Genomic DNA, 20,531 nt, shown 5'->3' with positions numbered 1-20,531 from the left:
TTCTGGTGCTCAGTACTCTGTAGCGCCGGACAGAAGGCAACAGTTTGAAAAGGAAGTGTGCTGGGTGAATGGGGTCAAGGGTGATTTCATAAGCCCGTCACTCTGCATGTGTACAGTTCTAGTAGGGTGCATAGGGGAGTGCCAATAACCCTCTCAGCAGTCCAAACTATCCTTTGAAGTCTTCAGATGTATGACTTGGTAGCTGAACCAAACCAGACAGTTATTGAAGAGGACAGAGGACAGACTTAGTAGAACTGTATCGGCAGCGCATGTGGTTGGTTGAACTTCCACAGCTAGCTGGCAAAGGAAGTACAACCTCTTCTGGGCCAATGTGGGTCTCCCACTTCATGTCCATGGTAGTGCCCAGGATCCTGAATGACTCCACTGCTGCCACAGTGCTGTTTAGAATGGTGAGTCGGGTCAATGTTGGGCTGTTCCTCCTAAAGTCCACAATCATCTCCTCTGTTTGGAGTCAGATCTTTGCCATGAATTGGTTGATTCGGTTCACTAAACCTGTTCACACATGAATTGTCTGAACAGTTCATTAATGAATCGCGGAGAATCTCCGCGATTCTCCACTCTCAGGTTCACAGTAATGAATCAGTCCGAGCTGTTCTTGATTCAACTCACAGACTCGTTGAGATGAACTCTTTCAGATCTCCAAAAATGCAGAAATAAATGTAATTTTGTAAATCTAAATGTAACTATTTAAATATTAACACATTTAAAAGTTATCTCATTTCAACCCTAATCTGATAATAATTGCCACATTGTGTGAGAAGCCATGTTTCATCCTAATGGTGAATCATTCTTTGTTCGTCCATTCCATTTTCATTAACACTGCTAATGCTTAATTAGCTTTTATGAGACGTGCTGCAACAATATCCTCACTACAATAGTTGATGGTTCATGGCTTATTTGCAACTGTTGTTTTTTTATATTAAATAATTTAGTCACTGTAAGTAGGCAGCTCAAAGAAAACTTTTAATCATACGGATGCAGAGTTCACTTTGCCTGCAGACAACATTGATTGTTGTACAGTGCAGAACAGCGTTTGTTTGTCAGACGAATCAATTTAGTGCGATGAATGGTTGGCAAAACTCCAGTTTGGTTGAAATATTGATCAAAAGACTCACAATTACTCTACACATCATAATCACCTTTGATTACAAAGTAGTTACTGTAAATTACTTTTAAAAAGTAGTGTAACACGTTACAATTTGAATTCTTGTAATCAGATTATAGTTACTGATATTCAGTTCAGTACACTGCAAAAAAAACATGATTCTTGTTTAGTACTTTGTCTTGTTCTCCAGAAAAATATCTAAAAATTATTTAAACAAGATATATTTACATAACAAGCTAAATGGCATAATTTGTGCAAATCTAACAAAACAAAATTTTCCTTACTTAAAAAAAGAAGAAAAACAAATCTGCCAAAAAAATTAATAATCTAATTTTCCCACTGAAATAGGTTTTTTTTTCTCATTTCCAGCATAAACCGCACAAAATTTTGTTAGATTTCTTTGAAAACAAGATGAAATATCTTATGCCATTTTGCTTGTCTTGTACATATCTACTTGTCTTGTAGATATTTTTTACTGGAAAACAGGACAAAAACACATTGCATTGTTCACACATCTTGATATGTAGCATATATTTTCAGGACAAGGACCACAACAATAAACAAGAAGGAATAAACATTATTTGGAAATTATAGAGCCGAAGAACAGTGTTTTAGAATGTGACTTAAAAGTTAAGTCATTAGTAATGTGATTACTTTTCTATGAAGTGGAACAAAGTAATCTAATTACATTTTTAGAAAATTAAGTAGTTATTTATAGTGCATTTGCTTGTATTTACACATTTGGCAGACACGTTTATCCAAAGCGACTTACAGTGCACTTATTATAGGAACAATCCCCCCGGAGCAATCTGGAATTAAGTGCCTTACTCAAGGGCCCAACAGTGGCATCTTGGTGGTGCTGGGGCTTGAACCCCCAACCTTCTGGTCAGTAACCCTGAGCCTCAACCACTGAGCCACCACTACCCATAGTGGATCACTTACCCAACATTGATCAACATACACACAGTGTTCTTTCTGTCACACAGTTAGATCACAGATACAGATGCAGGTGTTTGGTAAATGACACAAATATTTTTATATATACAATTTGGGATGCTTATAATTTAATCTGTATGTACTGAATGCACATGAAAATGTATAGTATTAATAAAATGCATAGAATGCATTTGGAATGTCCTAAATAAATGAATAAAGTGTGCTAAACATTTAATTGCATTCCAAACCCTAAAAAGAATGATTGCTCTTAAGGTTCCCTATGTATTGTATTCTCATGCTTTAGTTAAACTCCTTTTGAGATGCCAGCATTTCTCCCCTGTCTGTCTCCAGATGAGCTGTGCCTGGATGAAGCCCAGAGGTCTTAGATATTGATCAGCAGCTAGAAAGGAAAGAGACCTTCAAAAAGTCTGTTTTCAACTTGTGAATGATTCACTACCTTTGAATAGGCCCCTTAAAGAGATATAATTAATGCTGAAACCTGCACGCCAGCAGCATCTGATTACCTGGAACAGACCAGGGGCGCCCGAGGCCTGCTGAGACATCTCTGTGCAGATCAAGGACTGGCTCAACTCTGACATATAACACATAGAGAATTCACTGCATGCATCGGTTGTTTATGTCAGGATTGTAAAGAAAAAAAATATATATTGTGTGAAATTGCATAGCTGATTATATCCGTGCATAATTACTGCTTTTCTCATTTATAGAGAGTACAATTTTATCCCCTTTTATAAATAATTAGAACAGAATTGGTTTTTGAAAAGCCATATTTCTCTACAGATGTGTACATGGCATGACGAAATGTCTTCTGCAGGGATTCTCTGTTTATGGATATACGCCTACATGGCGCCCACAGAAGTGAGGTGTAATACACTGATCAGCCACAACATCAAAACCACCTGCCTAATATTGTGTAGGTCCTCCTCATGCCACCAAAACAGCGCCAACCTGCATCTCAGAATAACATTGAGATGATATTCTACTCATCACGATTGTACAGAGTGGTTATCTGAGTTACCGTAGACTTTGTCAGTTCAGACTAGTCTGGCCATTCTCTGTTGACCTCTCTCATCAACAAGATATTTTTGGCACCATTCTGAGTAAATTCTAGAGACTGTTGTGTGTGAAAATCCCAGAAATACTCAAACCGGCCCGTCTGACACCAACAATCATCCATGCAATTATCTAATCAGCCAATCATGTGGCAGCAGTACAGTGCATAAAATTATGCAGATACGGGTCAGGAGCTTCAGTTAATATTCACATCAACCATCAGAATGGGGAAAAATGTGATATCAGTGATTTGGATTGTGGCATGTTTGTTGGTGCCAGATGGGCTGGTTTGAGTATTTCTGGGATTTTCACACTCAACAGTGGAGTGGTGGTGGTGTAGTGGTCTAAAGCACATAACTGGTAAACTGGTATCAGAAGGTCGCTGGTTTGATCCCCACAGTCACCACCATTGTGTCCTTGAGCAAGACACTTAATCCAGGTGGCTCCAGGGGGGATTGTCCCTGTAATAAGTGCTCTTTAAGTCGCTTTGGATAGAAGCATCTGCCAAATGCATAAAAAAAACAGTCTCTAGAATTTACTCCGAATGGTGCCAAAAACAAAAAACATCCAGTGCGGGGCAGTTCTGTGGATGTAAATGCTTTGTTGATGAGAGAGGTCAACAGAGAATGGCCAGAATGGTTTGAACTGACAAAGACTACGGAAACTCAAGGTCTACGGGTGTGCTGTGGAAAATGATCAAATTCCACAAAATAAATAAATGCATGAAAAAAAAAAAATAATAATAATTTCAGGGATCCAAACTTCTCACCTTTCAGAGAAATTTGCCGTTTTGAAACCATAATCGGTCACTTTTGCGATTGTGAAGAGCAGTTATTAATGTGCAAATGTGAGTGATGTTTATACGTGTTAAGGGTCATAACTCGCGTCAGCGCTGCAGAATACATTGAAGTCTATGAACTGACGTCGCACAAAAGTGTTTTTCACACACACACACACGCGTTTTGCTTCACCAATAATGTCTTTGAGAATATATTTGAGAGAAATATTTAAAAACTGTCCAAATTTGTGAAGAGACATTGAACGTCTCATAATTTCTTTTAATTAATATTACCTTATCGTTTACGAGTCTCAGAGACCCCAGTTATTGAACTAATTTAAATTCACCAAGAAAACACTTCGACCTAAACATAAACGAGTCCTTTTATTACTTTCTGCTATCAAAGCAACTAAAACCTTTTTTCTCTCTTCCAAATACATGTTTTCAATGTTTATTGTGCACACCTCTCGCTTTTTTACGTGGTAAACTTGTAAAATCACCCGCTCTGTGACGCTTTCTGCAACTCTTGTCATGTGGAGGTCGACGCCGGTGCTTGACTCTGGCGTTGAACGGAGCGTTGACGCCTCGACTCAACTCTAATGCGCTTTACAAAGACGAAAGAACATTATTGAAACTCAAAATGATTATTATTTGTCTATTATTGTGGTCTTTTCTGATAAAAGCCATGCTCAGCAGTTTAAAGGCTACTTTAGTAAAATGATGCACAATGCTTTGTGTTTATAATTCTTCTACTGAAGTCTGTAGATTTGTAGACATGCAAGTTTTAATAAAGGAGAAGGATTTTATTGAAACTTACTATTATTAGACTATTATTGTTGTCTTTTTGGATGAAGTATAATGCTCAGACTGAAGGAAGAATATAGATCTGCTTAAGCACTATAAATTTTCTTGGTAGATTTCGGTCATGAACGACTCAAAATGATTCACTGACTCACTCATCGCACATAAGATGCTCATTTATTGCCACCTGGTGACATTTCCAGAAGGGCTCACTGAACTAATCAGCTCTTCAAATTGAAACAATTTGTGAAACAGAAGCAAGCCTCACCAAAATATGATTTATTGTGCTGCTAATTCTGCACAATTGTACACATGAATAAACGTGAATCACTAAAATAGCTGGATTTGGTGCTTTTATCTTATTCTTTAAAAAAAATAAATATCCCCAGAAATTTTTTTGGTGGAGCAGTCATTGTCTTTTCTTTTTCGCCCCTCATGAGTTTACATCGCTGTAATGTGTTGTGGCATTGCAAGAACAAATCTGGGGGGGGGGGGGGTTATAGCCAAATTTCAAACATTACAAGTAAACATGTTATTAAGGCGGACAGATGACATGGACAAGTTCTTGAAAAGGACAAATATTGACAATGGTTAGCCTATGTGGATAGTGGTGTGCCATGACAGATAAAAGGTTGGCAAACACTGACCTACACAGTATTAGGCAGGTGGTTTTGATATTGTGTATTAGGTCTAGTAGGACACTTAGCAGATGTGTTTGCAAATATATTAACCTGTATGATGGATAGCAAATCTAGTTCAATAAATGTCACTTTTTAACTCTGCAGTAACTATAATAAGTCCAGCTTTGTACTGGAAAACACACAATGTACCTGAATGATAGTTCCTAGAAGGGGTTTATTAGTAGTGATCTACTGACCTCTTGTGGGGGACGTTCAAATATATAATTTAAAGACAGATCCAGTTTGTATCAGGACCTACAAAACAAATTATAACCAAGATTGATTATGAAGGTTTTGAGGTGGGCAGAATGCTGCACGTTTCCTCTACCTCTTCGGAGTTACAGTAAAGTACACTGAATAAATATTAGCAGGATGCCTTCCAAAAGAAAATAGAGAAACATCACATTATTGTATTAGATTTATTTTTTTCCAATTCCCTATTTTATCACAGTGTAGACGTCCAAATCAGTAACAGTAACTCCAGCATTTCTTCACAAAATACATTTGAAAGCATACAACATTTGAGAAACGTATCATGTGTTACAGTTGAGATCACTGAACCATTATTTTAGAAACACGGATGAAACATTTACATGCTGCTTACACAATACTTCCAGCATTGAGACAGTGTAAGATCGGTAAGACAGTAAATAAAACCTCATAAATAAACAAGTGATAAAATGTCAAGGTTTTGTGCAGTGTTAGATATGTTCATTAAAAACTGACAAACTATAAAAACTACTTTAAAAGCAGACCAAACACAAATAAGGACTGCAAAGGACAACTTAATGCATAACCACAAATATACTTGACCACAAATCAGTTAAAACAAAGAAAACATTGATGTATAAAAAAAGAGAAACAGAAATATACAGTATGCAGTTGTAACTACATCAGTAGTTGAGATCTCTGACAGAGCTTGTTCATTTATTTTACAAGAAGACTTTTCAAAAGACATTTTCTGGTGACCAGCACTAAAACCCTGTCGCTAATTATCAGTGACAACATGAACTTGACAGCAGGTACAAAACACCTGCAGCTGATATAACTGAAGGTAAACAAAATACAAATAAAAATACAGCTCATTAAAAAATAGAATTCAAGTGATCGGAAATGTTGCAGATTTTTTTTTTAGTCACACAATATATGAAAACCATGTGAAATAGGCACAACTGATGCCTTTTGGAGTTTATTTGGGCTATAATAAAAGATTACTTGCATATCCAGTATAAACCATATTTATTATTATTTTTAGGCCCGTTCCCATAGGATTCAAATGCACAGCATTATACTTTGTCTTAACCAAACAATTCAGTCAACTAATCATTGATGAGGTGTATTTGGTGTTATTTAGATTGAGGATCAAACCATTTTTTAATAGCAGAACGGCTCTATAAAACATCAAGAAATGACCTGCCTTTGATATTCAGTAATAACTCTCCTTAATAATAATACTTAGCATGGCTATCCAAGTGACAAACTAACCGCACTACTGATTCAAGCACGAAAGCTCCAGCTCCTCTGAAAGGGTTGGAACGGTTTCTTCAGCGTGAGAAACATCAGCTGAGGTTTGATTCTCTGGGGTTTCTCTGGGAAAACCGCTTCCTCACTTTCAGCTGTGGGAAACCGTCTGCGGTAGATATCGGGATGAGACTTCTGAAACTGAAAAACAGAGACATCGTGCAGAGAAAAATAAGACTGTTAACTCGAGCATAACAGACACGCAAGTTTACAGGAGCAATACGGCTTAGAACACGTCAGTCTTTTCTTATTAATGATTTTTGACACGTAACTAACGCGACCGCGAGTTAAACACAAATTTAATCCAGCGGTCAAATTTTTTTCTGCGTTGTATGTGAATGCACCATTATACTGGAAGTTATTTTAGTTATAATAAGTGTTTATTTATACAGACTCCGGCGCACATCCAAATGATTTTCTGTGGCAATCAACAGAATCCTCATATGATGCGTTTTATATTCCTTTAACAGATATTTCTATTCATAAGAATCATTTGTAACCTGTTTGAGTTTCTTCTTCTTGTCTTTAATGGACATGTTCTTGTCATGTATGATGTTCTCCAGAAGATCCACGATGGCCCCGTGAGATCCTGAGACTCTCTGCTCCTCAAACTCTTCACTGCTGATCTGTCTGCAGGACGAGTGTGGTGGAGACATCATGGAGGTGTCCGTGTCAGCACCTGCGTACTTTATCTTCAAAACACAGAAGAGATCAGGACATGCGGTAGCCAGCGCACAATTCACATGTCTGAAAAGTTGACATGTTTATTTAAAATGCAAAAAGGATAAATAACTCCTACACAAATCTTTCAAATTAACATGACCCTTTTTACTTTGATAATACAATTTCTCCTGGTTTTACTATGTATAATTCATAAGTGAATGTCATTTTTTAAATATATATATATATGTAAAAAAGTGTCTTATTTTTCCCATAATCATTTCAAATGCGAAGACAAATGTAATAATGTATGTGTGAAATAATCCAAATGTAACAACTTTCTCCACCTTTGAGGCAACTTTTCTTTTCTGCTGATGACATCGAGGCCTTGTGGGTGGGCAAAAATAACATTTACCAATAACAGCATTACCTAACATATTTCCAACCAATCAAATCCCAATAGAGCGCAACCGTCAGATTCCAGATGTTAAAATCCCATTACTTTTCTCCATAGGGGAATTGGATATTAATTATATCTTAGATAACTAAGACAAGCCTACCATGATCACTGAGGTTGTTAATCAATGGTATATGCAATATTTCAAAACAAAATCCTGTTTATTAGCATAAGTTTTGGCGAAGAACTACACTACCCATGATCCTGATGGAAAACGATCCAACAAGTGGAGAATCGCTGGGCAAAAGTGCGCCAAAAGAGCTCTGCAGCACCCACCCACTCCCATTAATCCCTCTCCCTACACTCTCAAATTACCTATATATATTTGAATATTTTGCAATAAAATATTCAACTATAGTTTCTATACTTACTGTATAATCAACAACTTAAAATCAATAGTTTTACATTTGTTTTAAATTGAATTACGTCAATGACATCGCTTCATGGGTTTGTAGTTAACTTCTTCATTAAAGACGTTAAGTACACTGTATTGTACCTTTGTCTTTTTGTCCGATTTTCAAACTTTATTGCTTCAAATCAGAGTTTGTAATGGTGTGAGTCACATCAGAGTTGGCTGTTTTGGTTCATGGCTTAGAACTCTTTTATTAAGGATTCTATGAAATCCCTATGGAAAAACTGAAAGGGAAAAATGAGAACCAAGACGGCACTGTTACGCTCTATTGATAGAATCAATATTTCCTCTAATTGACAATACTTCACAGAAGTTCAATGCATTACAAATGCCATATCATGTATTTTTCCATCAATTATTGAGCTAAAAGGCATTTAATGAGTGAGAGAGGATGCTGACCTGAGCTCTTCTCAGGTGTGACAGATGTTCCTCGACAGATTTTCTCAAGTTGGACGGCACCTTCAGCACACTGTCGTGGTTATCTATCATAAACATGACCAGCTTGGTTGCCAACAGCTCGTCCAAATCCACCTCATCCGCAGAGCCCAGGATGCACCGAGAAAAGGTCTGGACCATCTATACATGGACAACAACATCCCAAGGAGTCAAACAATATGAAACTGAGCCAAATGATACATTAACTGACCCCAAGATCATTTATTACTATGACGGTTTAGGATTATCGGTTAATCATCAAATACTGCGCTTTTAAAGTTTATACAAAGCAACAGAGACAGCAATGAGAAGACATGAGTTATTTACCAGCGTACGTGCTCCTATGGTGTCATTCAGAGGGGGCAGTGAGGGGTTGGCACAGACTTTAGCCATCAGTCGCATTAACAGCTGCAGTTTACGCCGGTTGGCTGGAGGCAGCAGTAGGCAGCAAACCTGCAACGCTTCAACCACAACCAACGGCTGCTGTAGAAGCCCTGAGGGACACCATTACATAAGGTTACAACCACACCAAAATAACAGAGCATCATTTATCCTACAGTGGTTAGAGCTGAAGAGAACCATAGTCTATTGACAATAAGTTTCATAATCATATTGTGCACATATTAATGGTGCACTAGATTTTGCATTATATAATGCTGCTATGCATATTTAATTTGAATATATATATGTATATAAATCATTAATATTAATGATGACATCATGCTGAGTGACTCCAGCCAGGTCTCCTAAGCAACAAAATTGGCCCGGTTGCTAGGGAGGGTAGAGTCAGATGGGGTAACCTCCTTGTGGTCACGATTAATGGTTCTCGTTCTCAATGGGGCGTGTGTTAAGTTGTGTGTGGATTGTGGAGAGTAGCATGAGCCTCCACATGCTGTGTGTCTCCGCGGTGTCATGCACAACGAGTCACGTGATAAGACTGCCGTGGATTGACTGTCCTTCGCCACCCGGATTGAGGCGAGTAACCGTGCTACCACGAGGACCTACTAAGTAGTGGGAATTGGTAATAATTAAAAAAGTATTTAATTAAATAGTTATTAATTCAATTATAATTAAATAATGGAATGCAATTAAATAATTACATTTAAATGTATTAAATTATTAGATTTAATAATAATTTAAATAAGTAATTATTATTATTATTATTAAGTAATTATTAATAAATCACAGACAGTCAGTATAAACATCATTCCAGTGATATGATAGGTGTGTGGGTCTCCACTTTAACTTTAAAATTCTTCATGCATATCACCACCTACTGTACAGGAAGAAGAATTTCTAGCAAACAATTACTTAAATATTGATCTGTTTATTAACCACACCTATCATATCACTTCTGAAGACATGGAATAAACCACTGGAGTCATTTGGATTACTTTGATGATGCCTTATGTACATTTTGGAATGTCAAATTTTGACACCCATTCACTTGCATTGTATGGACCTATGGAGCTGAAATATTCTTCTAAAAATCTTAATTTGAGTTCTGCTGAAGAAAGAACATCATACACATCTAGGATATCATGAGGGTGAGTAAATGATGAGAGAATTTTCATTTTTGGGTGAACTATCCCTTTAAGCTTCAAAATACCGACAGTGTTTTACATTACAGTTGTTTCAAAAACTCCTGTCCTGACACAGCATTTTAAAATTAACTGCTTATGCTGCGAGATACTGATTAAAGAGCAAGACGCAATGGCCAAAGACCACCTAAATCATCATCAGTTCTTGGCGCACATCTAAACTTGAAATGTACAGTTCATTCGAATGTGTGTTTTTAATTCTCCACCATCTTTATCATTAATAATGCAAATAAAGTGTGCATTGTGTCGGTCACTTACCCAAAATACTGACAAATATTTCATACAGATGAAAAGTCAACAGTGGCTCTTTCAGTCTCTGAAAATGCTCCGCCACTGTCCTGAAGACGTCTCTCTCGAACCCTGGATATGTGGGCTGCCTGTTATCACAGCCATTGGGCCCTTAAAAGATATCCAATATGTATAAAACCTAATACAAGATTACAACTCTAAAATCTAATTGGATGAGTGACATTTGAAGCTGTCGTTAAATAGCCGATATATGCACATACAATTTGAATTCCATATTAATGTGCCAAGTTGCTTATCAATGATAAACAGTTACAGTTAGGCTAATGAACAAGCAGCTTTGCAAAAGTATTGTTTATAATGATTCTTGTAAGTAATAAACATAAATATTTAGATAGTGGTGTCTTATCATTGCCATTGGTGACAAAAGCAATAATGTTTGCGTTGTGCCGAACTAAATCCCTCAACCATGGTAAAATCTAAAGGTTGACCGATAGTGGATTTTGCAGATACTGATAACTGGAAGGTGGTGGAAAAGGCAGATAACCAATTAATCGGCCAACAGTTTTTAAAATTTATTTTTAAATATTAAAAAAACTTTCTTAGCCTTTCCTTACTATGACGGGCAAAGACATGGAGTCTACAAGAGTCCAAAATGAATAATATCCCAGATGCAGTTTATTGTGCAAACAAACTCCCAATAATAACCAAAAAAAAAGTTCAGATTTGGAGCCTGAAAAACACTTTCTTATTTCGGGACTCTTATTATGAAATGATGGACACTTGGCTGCGTTACAATGCTCTTTATTTACCAAAGTAAATATCTAAGTATTTACCAAATTAAGCATTTGTAGCCTATATATTCACCAGATTAAGGATTTTGTATATACTGTATATATATTTCACCATTTGAGGTTTTTTCTTATTCACAATATATGAAGTTGGAGACACAACGAATGCGTAGATTGGGCATGTTTCCAGTCAAATAAAATGTTATGCCCTCACTTCAACATAGAATACTTGATTTATCTAATCAAAATAACCATGTGGCAGGGCGGAGGACGGGGCCGGATCATACACACCCGGTCCCTTATCAGGCCAATCAAGCCTCCGAGAGGGATAAAGGCCGACTGCGGAGGATTGTGTGGGAGAGATAGTTAGTTTACGGACATGTCCGTCATGTGTGTTTGTGTCTTCTGTTTTAAGTTTTATATTAAACTATTATTTGTATCGTCAAGCCGGTTCTCGCCTCCTCCTTTCCATTGACTGATTTACAAACCAATTTTGCATCAAAGTAAAAATTTAAATATGGATAAATATTTTCAGTCAGTGATTGTTTTTATTTCACCTTTAGAGGCCGCTGTTATACTGTAGAATCTTTCAGCGCGAAAAACTATTGGCAAATATCAGCATAGATTTTTGTTGATAACCGATAGTTACAAAAAGCAACAATCAGAACGATTAATCGGTTAAACCGATATATCGGTCTACCTCTAGTAAAACCACTGTAATATACTGCCTTGAATGGCCTGTTGAATGTAATTTATTACACAAATTTGGATAACTGGTCACTCACAGTTTGCCAGGCATTTCATTGCAGATAACACCCAGTGAGGGGAATCCTCTAAAAAACAGAAAAACAAAATAAGTCACAAATGAGCTCAAATAACTTTCTATATTCAAGATAATTTTCTTAAAAAGCTGTATAATTAATTCTCACCTGCTTTGTTCTTCAGGACAACAATGCCTTGCTTATTAACCCCAAAAACATTATGAACGATGTGCTTTGGACTCAGAAGTTTTGTGTCTAGAACCCCGTCCAATGACTGGAGACCCAAAACAGTCTGCAAACTAAAAAAAAGATGAATTCAAAATTGACCTAAGTTTTAACCATTTCGATTCCCAATACAAACTTAATTTGAAATAACATTTCTATCTTGTCATTTTGGCTGATAATGCTTACTGTGATAGTGTCATCGATTTCCATATCTGGTCCACATGTTTCGGGGTTAACTCTCTCCTCCGGATCAATTTGCACTCTGGTACCTCCCCAATGGCGATGCTGTGCCTCTTATTCCATGTCCCTGAATTCTAAAATCATACATACAGTATTTCTACATCACTTAAAAATGTAACTTATGGTCAGCAAGTATCGTAAATGTCATTATAAAACAGGATAAACTCTCCACAGTCACTTACTAGAATGAGAGGTTTCATGGGTATCTTTACCGGCACTTGTATGTCCTCATAATCATCCCAGCGTGGAATTCTAGGAACTGAGCCGGGATCTCTTACAGGTGGACGCACAGGAAGAGGCTTCAGAGGGGATTGTGGAGGAAATCTGGCAGAATTAAATAGTTAATTAATAATCATTTGGCACTACTAGTGAATAATTAAAATGGCAAAAACATAATTTCCACCCATTTTGTTTTAATGCATCAAATATGGCTGACGTGGAAGTACTTATGGAAAGTTAACATGGCTCCAGTTGACTTTTATAGAGTTAAGGTTGTTGAAATGGACACATTTTATGTCAACAACCCACATCTCATTTAGGAGTGAGCTAACTTTGGCATTCTCCATGATTCTATATGCAAAATTGACACCAATACTGGCACCTGTATAGATGTCCATTGTCTTCCAAATCCTCTTTGCCAAACCGCCCTTTGACGTCCTCGATAACGTGATTTTTGAGGAATTTTCGGAGTAACTGGAGCGTTTGGTAGCGTGTCACCTCTGGTCCAAAGTTCTGGTTCAGCCTGAGCAGTTCATGGAGGAAGTCGACAGCCTCGGCACCGGTGAAACTGTGATCATAACACCTGAAATGAGCCCAGTGTCGCCTTACTGGCATCCCACCACGGAAGAGCTTTATAGTTTCATTCCACTACAAAAAAAAAGGAAAGATACTTTCGATTTAGATGGTAATTGCTGATTTAATGGAATGGAACCCATTATGGAGAGATGTTCAAGAGCATTCCTCATAACAATTGTACTATTTTTACTTAAATTGAGGTCTCTACACCAAAAACAGCTGATAGTATCATAGTACACTATGTTGTGTATTGTACCAGATTGTAAGCATTTGCATGTTGCATTCTGTGTATTGTACATTGAGTCTATGAAATCAAATGAAAGGAGTAAACAAAAAGGCAAATCAAATGAATATATATGATATAGATTTATTACAGGATTGTTTTTGACAGTGCTGGGCTGGCTAATAGGAAGTTACTCCAGATTTATTGCCATAATATCTGTAGTAGCTACAGAATTTTGCCATGGTTGCCATGGTAATATCTTTGTTGTTTGGGTTGTTGCACTGGAATTTCGTCACAAGGATCAATAAAGTACATCTGTCTACAAGTTATTACAGTAAAGCAAATTACTATGTGCCTTAAAATATAATTTTATGTATTTGTATTTATATTTAAAGCTGTAGGACAAAATAAGATAATTGTATAAGTGGTAACTGTGAATTAAAAGGTTAAACTTTTTGTAACTTTAATAATATGTCTTTGGCATAACCCACCACCACAAGAAGCAAAATTGTTCATATGAAAATATAATTGGCCGTTTATGGCATTAATGTGAAAGAACGTGATGGGCAACAATTTGCAATATTCATGCAAGCAAGTTACTTAAAAACGTTCCATCGGTTCAATATCAAACCCTATTCGAACATTAAGAGTTTAGATAAACAAAAAAAAGCAACAATGTATCCGCGAATGTATTTCCGGTTTTAAAGCGATTCTTACCAACTTTGTCGCCCTGTAAGGTCCTGGTCCGATCATTTTACCATCCATATTAGCCCTCATAAAAATATTAATGGTTTAAATTGAGATTATTCCTCCATTTAATGAGTTTATCTCTGTAATCATCTCCACAGAACTTGCTTCACTTTTGAAAACCTACACGTTCCTACCAACAATGTGATTGGCACACGAAACCAGCCACGTGGCACTGATCATAACCATATGTGGGCATCGTCTCCGGGAGCTCCCAAATGCAGTGTGGGAATTGTAGTTTGTACACGTCATTGCAAAGTAATCACAAGAATACTAAGAGATATAGACAAATAATTTATTTTGTTTCATTATAAAACACTTCAGTTTGTTTTAAACAAAATTAGGAGGTTTAAAAAAACGACAAAAACTAGGAAAATGTCACAGAGCATCAATCCATTCTTGCTATTCCCTTGCTCAGATCGGTCAAGTACATAAAACCATAACAGTTAATCAGAAACACACATACATATATATATATATATATATATATATATAACACACAGACACACACACACAAATTATTTTTTTAAAAGATCACATTAAGAAGTGGTTAACATTAAATAAACAATCAAATAAATAGTCAAATCATTTAGACAGTGTTGCATAACTTTCATATGACGTCACTTCTGTGGAATTTGGAGGTTCGAGCACAGCCAGGTTATCAGTCAAGAGTTTCTCAATGTTAAAAGGGCCTCAGGCTCATTTAGTTAAAACCAAAACACAACGTTCAAAAACCCATTCAGCAATAAACTTCTAATCACCTTCCAACATGCTCTCATTACCTCATTTCAGATTTGGCCAGCAGTTCAATCATATTCCAAAGCGGAGAACTCATATTTACAGGTAGAGGATATTAGAACAAACAAAAAACGGTATCCCACCCCATTCTCATTTCAAAGCCTTGAGTGAAGACAAAAATGAGGATAGCACCTCTAGTGAAACATATGGAAATATGAAATCCAGTGATACAGTGGTATTCCTCAATAGTTTTAACATAAAACAGGGAGTGGAACCTAAAACATACTGAAATTTTCCAACTTTTAGGTTAGAAGTTCATTTTTAGGTGGCCGAGGAAATAATTACTCCGTCTTCTTATGTAGGTAGTTTCCGTTCTGCTGGCTGGTTCCATTCTGGAGAATTTTCGGAAGCCTCTTGCCCTTGGTGTAGGCATGATAGTAGAAATTGAGGAACAGGATCAAGAAGATCAGCCCATACAGACCAATAACATAGAGGAACACGGGGAACTGGTAAGGACAGTCCTTCATGAAGAAGAACTGGCCGATGTGGGCGGTCACCATCACAAACTGGATCTGAGAACGAGAAAATATCAAGTTAAAAAACATTTTGAAGTTCTGATATCAAAACGGTCCCCATTAATGGGCCCAATTTCTTTAATAATTAAGATGGGGGTTGGTAGGTAGGCTTGTAAACGATGAACTTACCAGCTGGATTGTGGTCATATACTTTTTCCACCACAGGTACTTCTGGTAGGCCGGTCCCAGAGCAGAGAGAGCATAGTAGGTGTACATTATGACATGGACAATACAGTTCAGAAGGGCATGGAAAGTTCCCAGACCACCTAATAGAGGGAAACCCAAGTTTTGCATTTCGTTTAACCCAAATTACAGCATTCAAATTTAACAGCATTTGGAGAATGTACGCCTAAAGTTGTATAAGAAATTAAAATGTACAGTCTTCCATCTTGTGTGCAGGGGAAAATACATACACATCATATAAATACCCGCATAATACCACTTGCCACAAATAGCAAGAGACAAGATCATGAGTGTGAGGTAAACTAATGGCAAATGGTGAAAAGTCACACCCAAACTTTCGGTTTTACCACGTAATGATGCTGCCTTCACGTTCTACCGGAATTATAGTAAAAACGAGTTTCCAACTTTTAAGTTGCACATGAATGCCAAATTATCCATCATAATTATGAATGGGAAACACGGAGATAAGTTTCCGAGTTGGGTGAGGATGTCAACATTCAATATGGTGGCGATAGTGAAGAGTTCCGAGAAACATGCATATATGAACATGGCATCCTCCAGGCTTCCGACAACAAAACACTTGAACGTGACGTGCTCATACTTACGACTTCAGAAGTGGGAAGTACCAAGTAGAATAATTCCAACAGCACATGAAGGCAGCAGAAGTCAACACCATTTCAAAGGGCTCTCTAAGTAGCAACCTCATAATACTTTACCTGGGGCAAATCGGACTCCAAACCACCAGGTGAATGGCATGATTGAGTGATGATACACATGGAGGAAAGATACTTGGCTGTTTTTTTTCCTCAGGACAAAGAATACCTATAAAAGACACCAGAACAAATGGCTTTACCATTGAAAGTCTAATAACAAAAATTGAAATTAAAGCATTTATATAGCAAAGTCACACTTACGGTGTCCAGCATCTCAATGAATTTGGAGAAATAGTACAGCCAGCATGTCCATGCCATCTAAAATTAAAACATGAAAGTAAAGGAAATGCCAAATTAATGCACAAGTCTACGTTGACAAATGATCCATTAACAGAAGACCGTGCTCCATTTACATACCCTGAGAGCCTGAGGAGAGCTAGAATAATCCACAATGTCACACCCATAGGTGTATCCATTCGCCCAACCGGACATGAGGAACTGCAAGGAAACACGCGTTTTGATTTACACCCAGAGATAAACAGTATACAAGAGGATGCCTAGCACGATAGCAAATGACAAGCTACGAACCTCATAAATCATGTAAATGGAAAACGCCACAATGGCAAAGTTATAGATGATCATTGGTCGCTTGAGGTCAAATGGCTTGCGGTTCTCCATTAGCTGAGGGCCCAGTGAGGTCACAAAGTAGATGTAGGTTGCGATGATGATTGTTTGGGGGAACGGGGACGCCATCAGGAGCCAGTCCGCTGTCCGTGGATCTACAAAGAGAAGCATTCTTATTTTTCAATGACATAAATAAATAACAAATATGTCTCCTTAATTATAAGCATTATATAACACCAGAGGATGCAAACTCACCTGCTTCCTTGATCCACTCATCATATAGGAGCACAGCTCTTGAGGTTAGTGTGTTGAAAGCCATGTTTGATGGTCCTGGCTTCTCTTCTGGAGAAAAAAACCAATGGATTCACATTACATCAAGGAAGAACTTCAACATGAGTAACCCAACATGAGTATCTCCAGCTATAAATTAATAATCTTTTGCCCGCTTTTACCCTTTTGCCCAATGGGGGAAAAAAACAACACTTTTCCTAAAATTTCCACATGGAATTTAGAATGTGGAATAGCATTCCACTTGTGATGGCACTTCCAAACAAGCAAACCCATTAGACCACTCCCAAAACCAAACTGGAAAGACTCGAAACTTTAGAAAATTCCAATGGTGTTTACTTGAATTTTGTATGCATTTGTTTTGGGCCCAAATCAAAATTTCCCAATCCTGGTGCTGGAGTATCCCAAAATTCTGCATATTTTGAACGTCTCTCTTCTTAGACACACCCCCATTCAGGTCGTGGAGCTTTTACTAACCAGCTGTTTAGTTGAATCAGGCTGTTAAATAAGGAAACACTGTCTTACACCATCCAAACTTGTATCTGTAATTCTCAAAACATCCTCAAACAGCCAGATCTACTTTAATGATAAATAATAACACCACGAATCCTAATGAATAACAAAATTCGAGTTGACTCTCCTTGAAGAAAAAAATAATAATAAATAAATAAATAAATGTAAAAGTTCACACCTCACTGGCTGGATTTAATCCGCTTCTCCAACGGCTGTCAATAATACACCGCCTTTTGTCAAATATATGACTCATTTAACGCTTCAAGTACTTATACACTTGTTGCATTTGGCTCCGCCTACAATTCTTCATATTTGGAGATTCCGCCCCGTGAAACTTCCGGAATTCATGTCGAAACTTTTAAGCGCTTTCAGAGGTGTTTCTAGAATGATAATTTAAAAATATGCGCGGAACGCTGTACAAAGGTCAATTGTTTTGGAATGTTTTGGAATGTTATTTTGTGTACAGGGAATTTTAAATATGGTGGCTGATGAGCAAAATTCTGACAAAATCTCCAAAATCAAAAGACATGAGGATTATTATTTTTTTTTTTTTGCATGAAGATAAATACATTACAATAAATACAATTAACTATATTTGCCCCAATTCACATCACTGTAATGAGAATACAAAGTATATTAGCCCATATATCATGGTAGTCTTCCTTGTACTTATACACACTATGCACAGAACATCGACTTAATACACTTCATATACACACAATTATATGATGTACACATTTATACACAATATTTCTTTAATGAGAGTCTAATGATAATTCTTTAATCCTGTAAACCCAAAACACCTACAGCACAATAGATGCCAGGGCATTTACCTTATTCTGATGACTTGCACTGAAAGAATCAGACAGTTTTGCCTAATCCAGGCAGTAGCAACGCAATTTCCCGCTCTGTTCTCAAAAGTCCTTGGCGTATGCACGAACCTAGTTGTCATGGCAACTGAATAAACAAAACCTCGCCTGGTCAATATTTCCTCGTCAAGTGCAAGTCAGACAGAAACTAAAAGAAGGAAAGACATTATATTTATTTTTATTAAAATTTAACCAAAGTACATTTTACATTTTGTGCGATCTACCAGCATTGCCTGTGCGATCGACTGGTAGATCGCGATCGACATATTGGGCACCCCTGCTCCAGACACTTTAAGAAAATTTGAACAGGAAATGTGCTTATATGAATATTTTGGGTTCAATACAAGTTCATCTCATTCGACAGCATTTGTGGCATAATGTTGATTACCACAAAATACAATTTTTGGCTTGTCCCTCGTGAGGCACTTACAATGGAAGTGAACGGGGGCCAATCCGTAAATGTTAAAATATTCGCTGTTTCAAACGTTTAGCCACAAGATGTAAATATTATACATGTAGACATGATTTTATTATGATAAAATTGCTTACTAACATTTTCTGCGTACTGCATTGCCATGATGACATAACGCCATAAAGCCTTAAATCCTGAAAGAACCTTATAAATGACAATTTAAACAATTTAACAGCTCAAATAACACAGAGGTTTTAATAGAAGAATAAATGATAAGCTTCACATGTCTGCCTTTAAACCCTCCAAAGATTGGCCCCATTCACTTTCATTGTAAGTGCCTCACTGTAAATGAGCTTAACCTGTATTAAATTCAGAATAATCCTTTAATTGTCATTAAAATAGTCACAAAGTAAAACATGGTCGGATTTATACAAACATAGGCTTCATTTTCTTTAGTAATATAGGCCCTTTTGTTTATTTTATTTTTGACGTGATATGGACATGTTTTGTGGAGATTTATCCTTGAAGCCTTGTTGACTTCCACCACACTGATTTCAATTTCAGGGTTGGGTCGCCCCATCAGTAAAGCAAATTGGAGCCCTGAATGAGCAGAGAGCTTCTGTTGCTTTCAAAGTCATTACCGCACAATAGAAGAGCTGTACACTATAGGGTATGCATAAAAAACTGAGTGGAAAAAGAAGGCTGTACAAGACGTTTACAAGAGAACTTAAAGGAAGATGCAGGTCCATTGCTTGCATGCTTCCAAATTAAGTTTCAATTTTAGAAGAACAAGTTTCATGATGTTTCATATCCATATTTTATCCAACATATTCTCTAAAATTATATACACAGGTAAATTACAAATGTTTTCCTTTAAAGCAGAGATGCCCAAACTAGGGCGTGCGGGCCAAAGTTGACCAATGATGACCTTTGATTTTACCCGCCTTGACATATATGGGAAATATATATATATATATATATATATGTATGTATGTAATTGATGCAGCTCTTCATTGCATTAGAAAAGTAGATTGCAAAGTAATGTATTTTTTGTTGTTGTATGAAATCATAAAAGAGGGAACCCAGGGATACTTTCATGTTTTAATATAACACAGCTTGGTATAATGCAACAGTTACTTTCGGCCCATGCCTTCAATCAAGTTTGAT

At 37.0% G+C, this 20,531-nt stretch overlaps 2 protein-coding genes across 3 annotated transcripts; both read right to left on the bottom strand.

Moving 5' to 3' along the window:
- Positions 1-5,833: 5,833 nt before the first annotated feature.
- Positions 5,834-14,627, bottom strand: depdc1b (DEP domain containing 1B). Of its 2 annotated transcripts, XM_052115498.1 has the most exons (11): positions 14,480-14,627; positions 13,346-13,611; positions 12,927-13,068; positions 12,691-12,818; positions 12,448-12,578; positions 12,304-12,351; positions 10,740-10,880; positions 9,208-9,374; positions 8,845-9,021; positions 7,417-7,608; positions 5,834-7,057 (listed from the first exon to the last, which is right to left on the bottom strand). In XM_052115498.1, exons 1-11 carry the CDS (start codon positions 14,537-14,539, stop codon positions 6,893-6,895), a joined length of 1,617 nt encoding a protein of 538 aa, XP_051971458.1. In that variant the 5' UTR covers positions 14,540-14,627; the 3' UTR covers positions 5,834-6,892. The 2 variants fall into 2 exon arrangements, with proteins under 2 accessions (XP_051971458.1, XP_051971459.1); XM_052115499.1 differs by lacking the exons at positions 5,834-7,057; positions 7,417-7,608 and adding an exon at positions 7,634-8,658.
- A 172-nt stretch (positions 14,628-14,799) lies between these two features.
- Positions 14,800-18,315, bottom strand: LOC127635442 (elongation of very long chain fatty acids protein 7-like). Its single transcript, XM_052115500.1, has 8 exons — positions 18,262-18,315; positions 17,538-17,624; positions 17,247-17,437; positions 17,076-17,156; positions 16,920-16,976; positions 16,722-16,827; positions 15,952-16,088; positions 14,800-15,819 (listed from the first exon to the last, which is right to left on the bottom strand). Exons 2-8 carry the CDS (start codon positions 17,599-17,601, stop codon positions 15,589-15,591), a joined length of 867 nt encoding a protein of 288 aa, XP_051971460.1. The 5' UTR covers positions 17,602-17,624; positions 18,262-18,315; the 3' UTR covers positions 14,800-15,588.
- Positions 18,316-20,531: the final 2,216 nt, after the last annotated feature.

Source organism: Xyrauchen texanus, chromosome 43 (assembly GCF_025860055.1).
Source record: "Xyrauchen texanus isolate HMW12.3.18 chromosome 43, RBS_HiC_50CHRs, whole genome shotgun sequence".
NCBI lineage: Eukaryota > Metazoa > Chordata > Actinopteri > Cypriniformes > Catostomidae > Xyrauchen > Xyrauchen texanus.
This window is presented reverse-complemented; position numbering and strand designations above follow the sequence as displayed.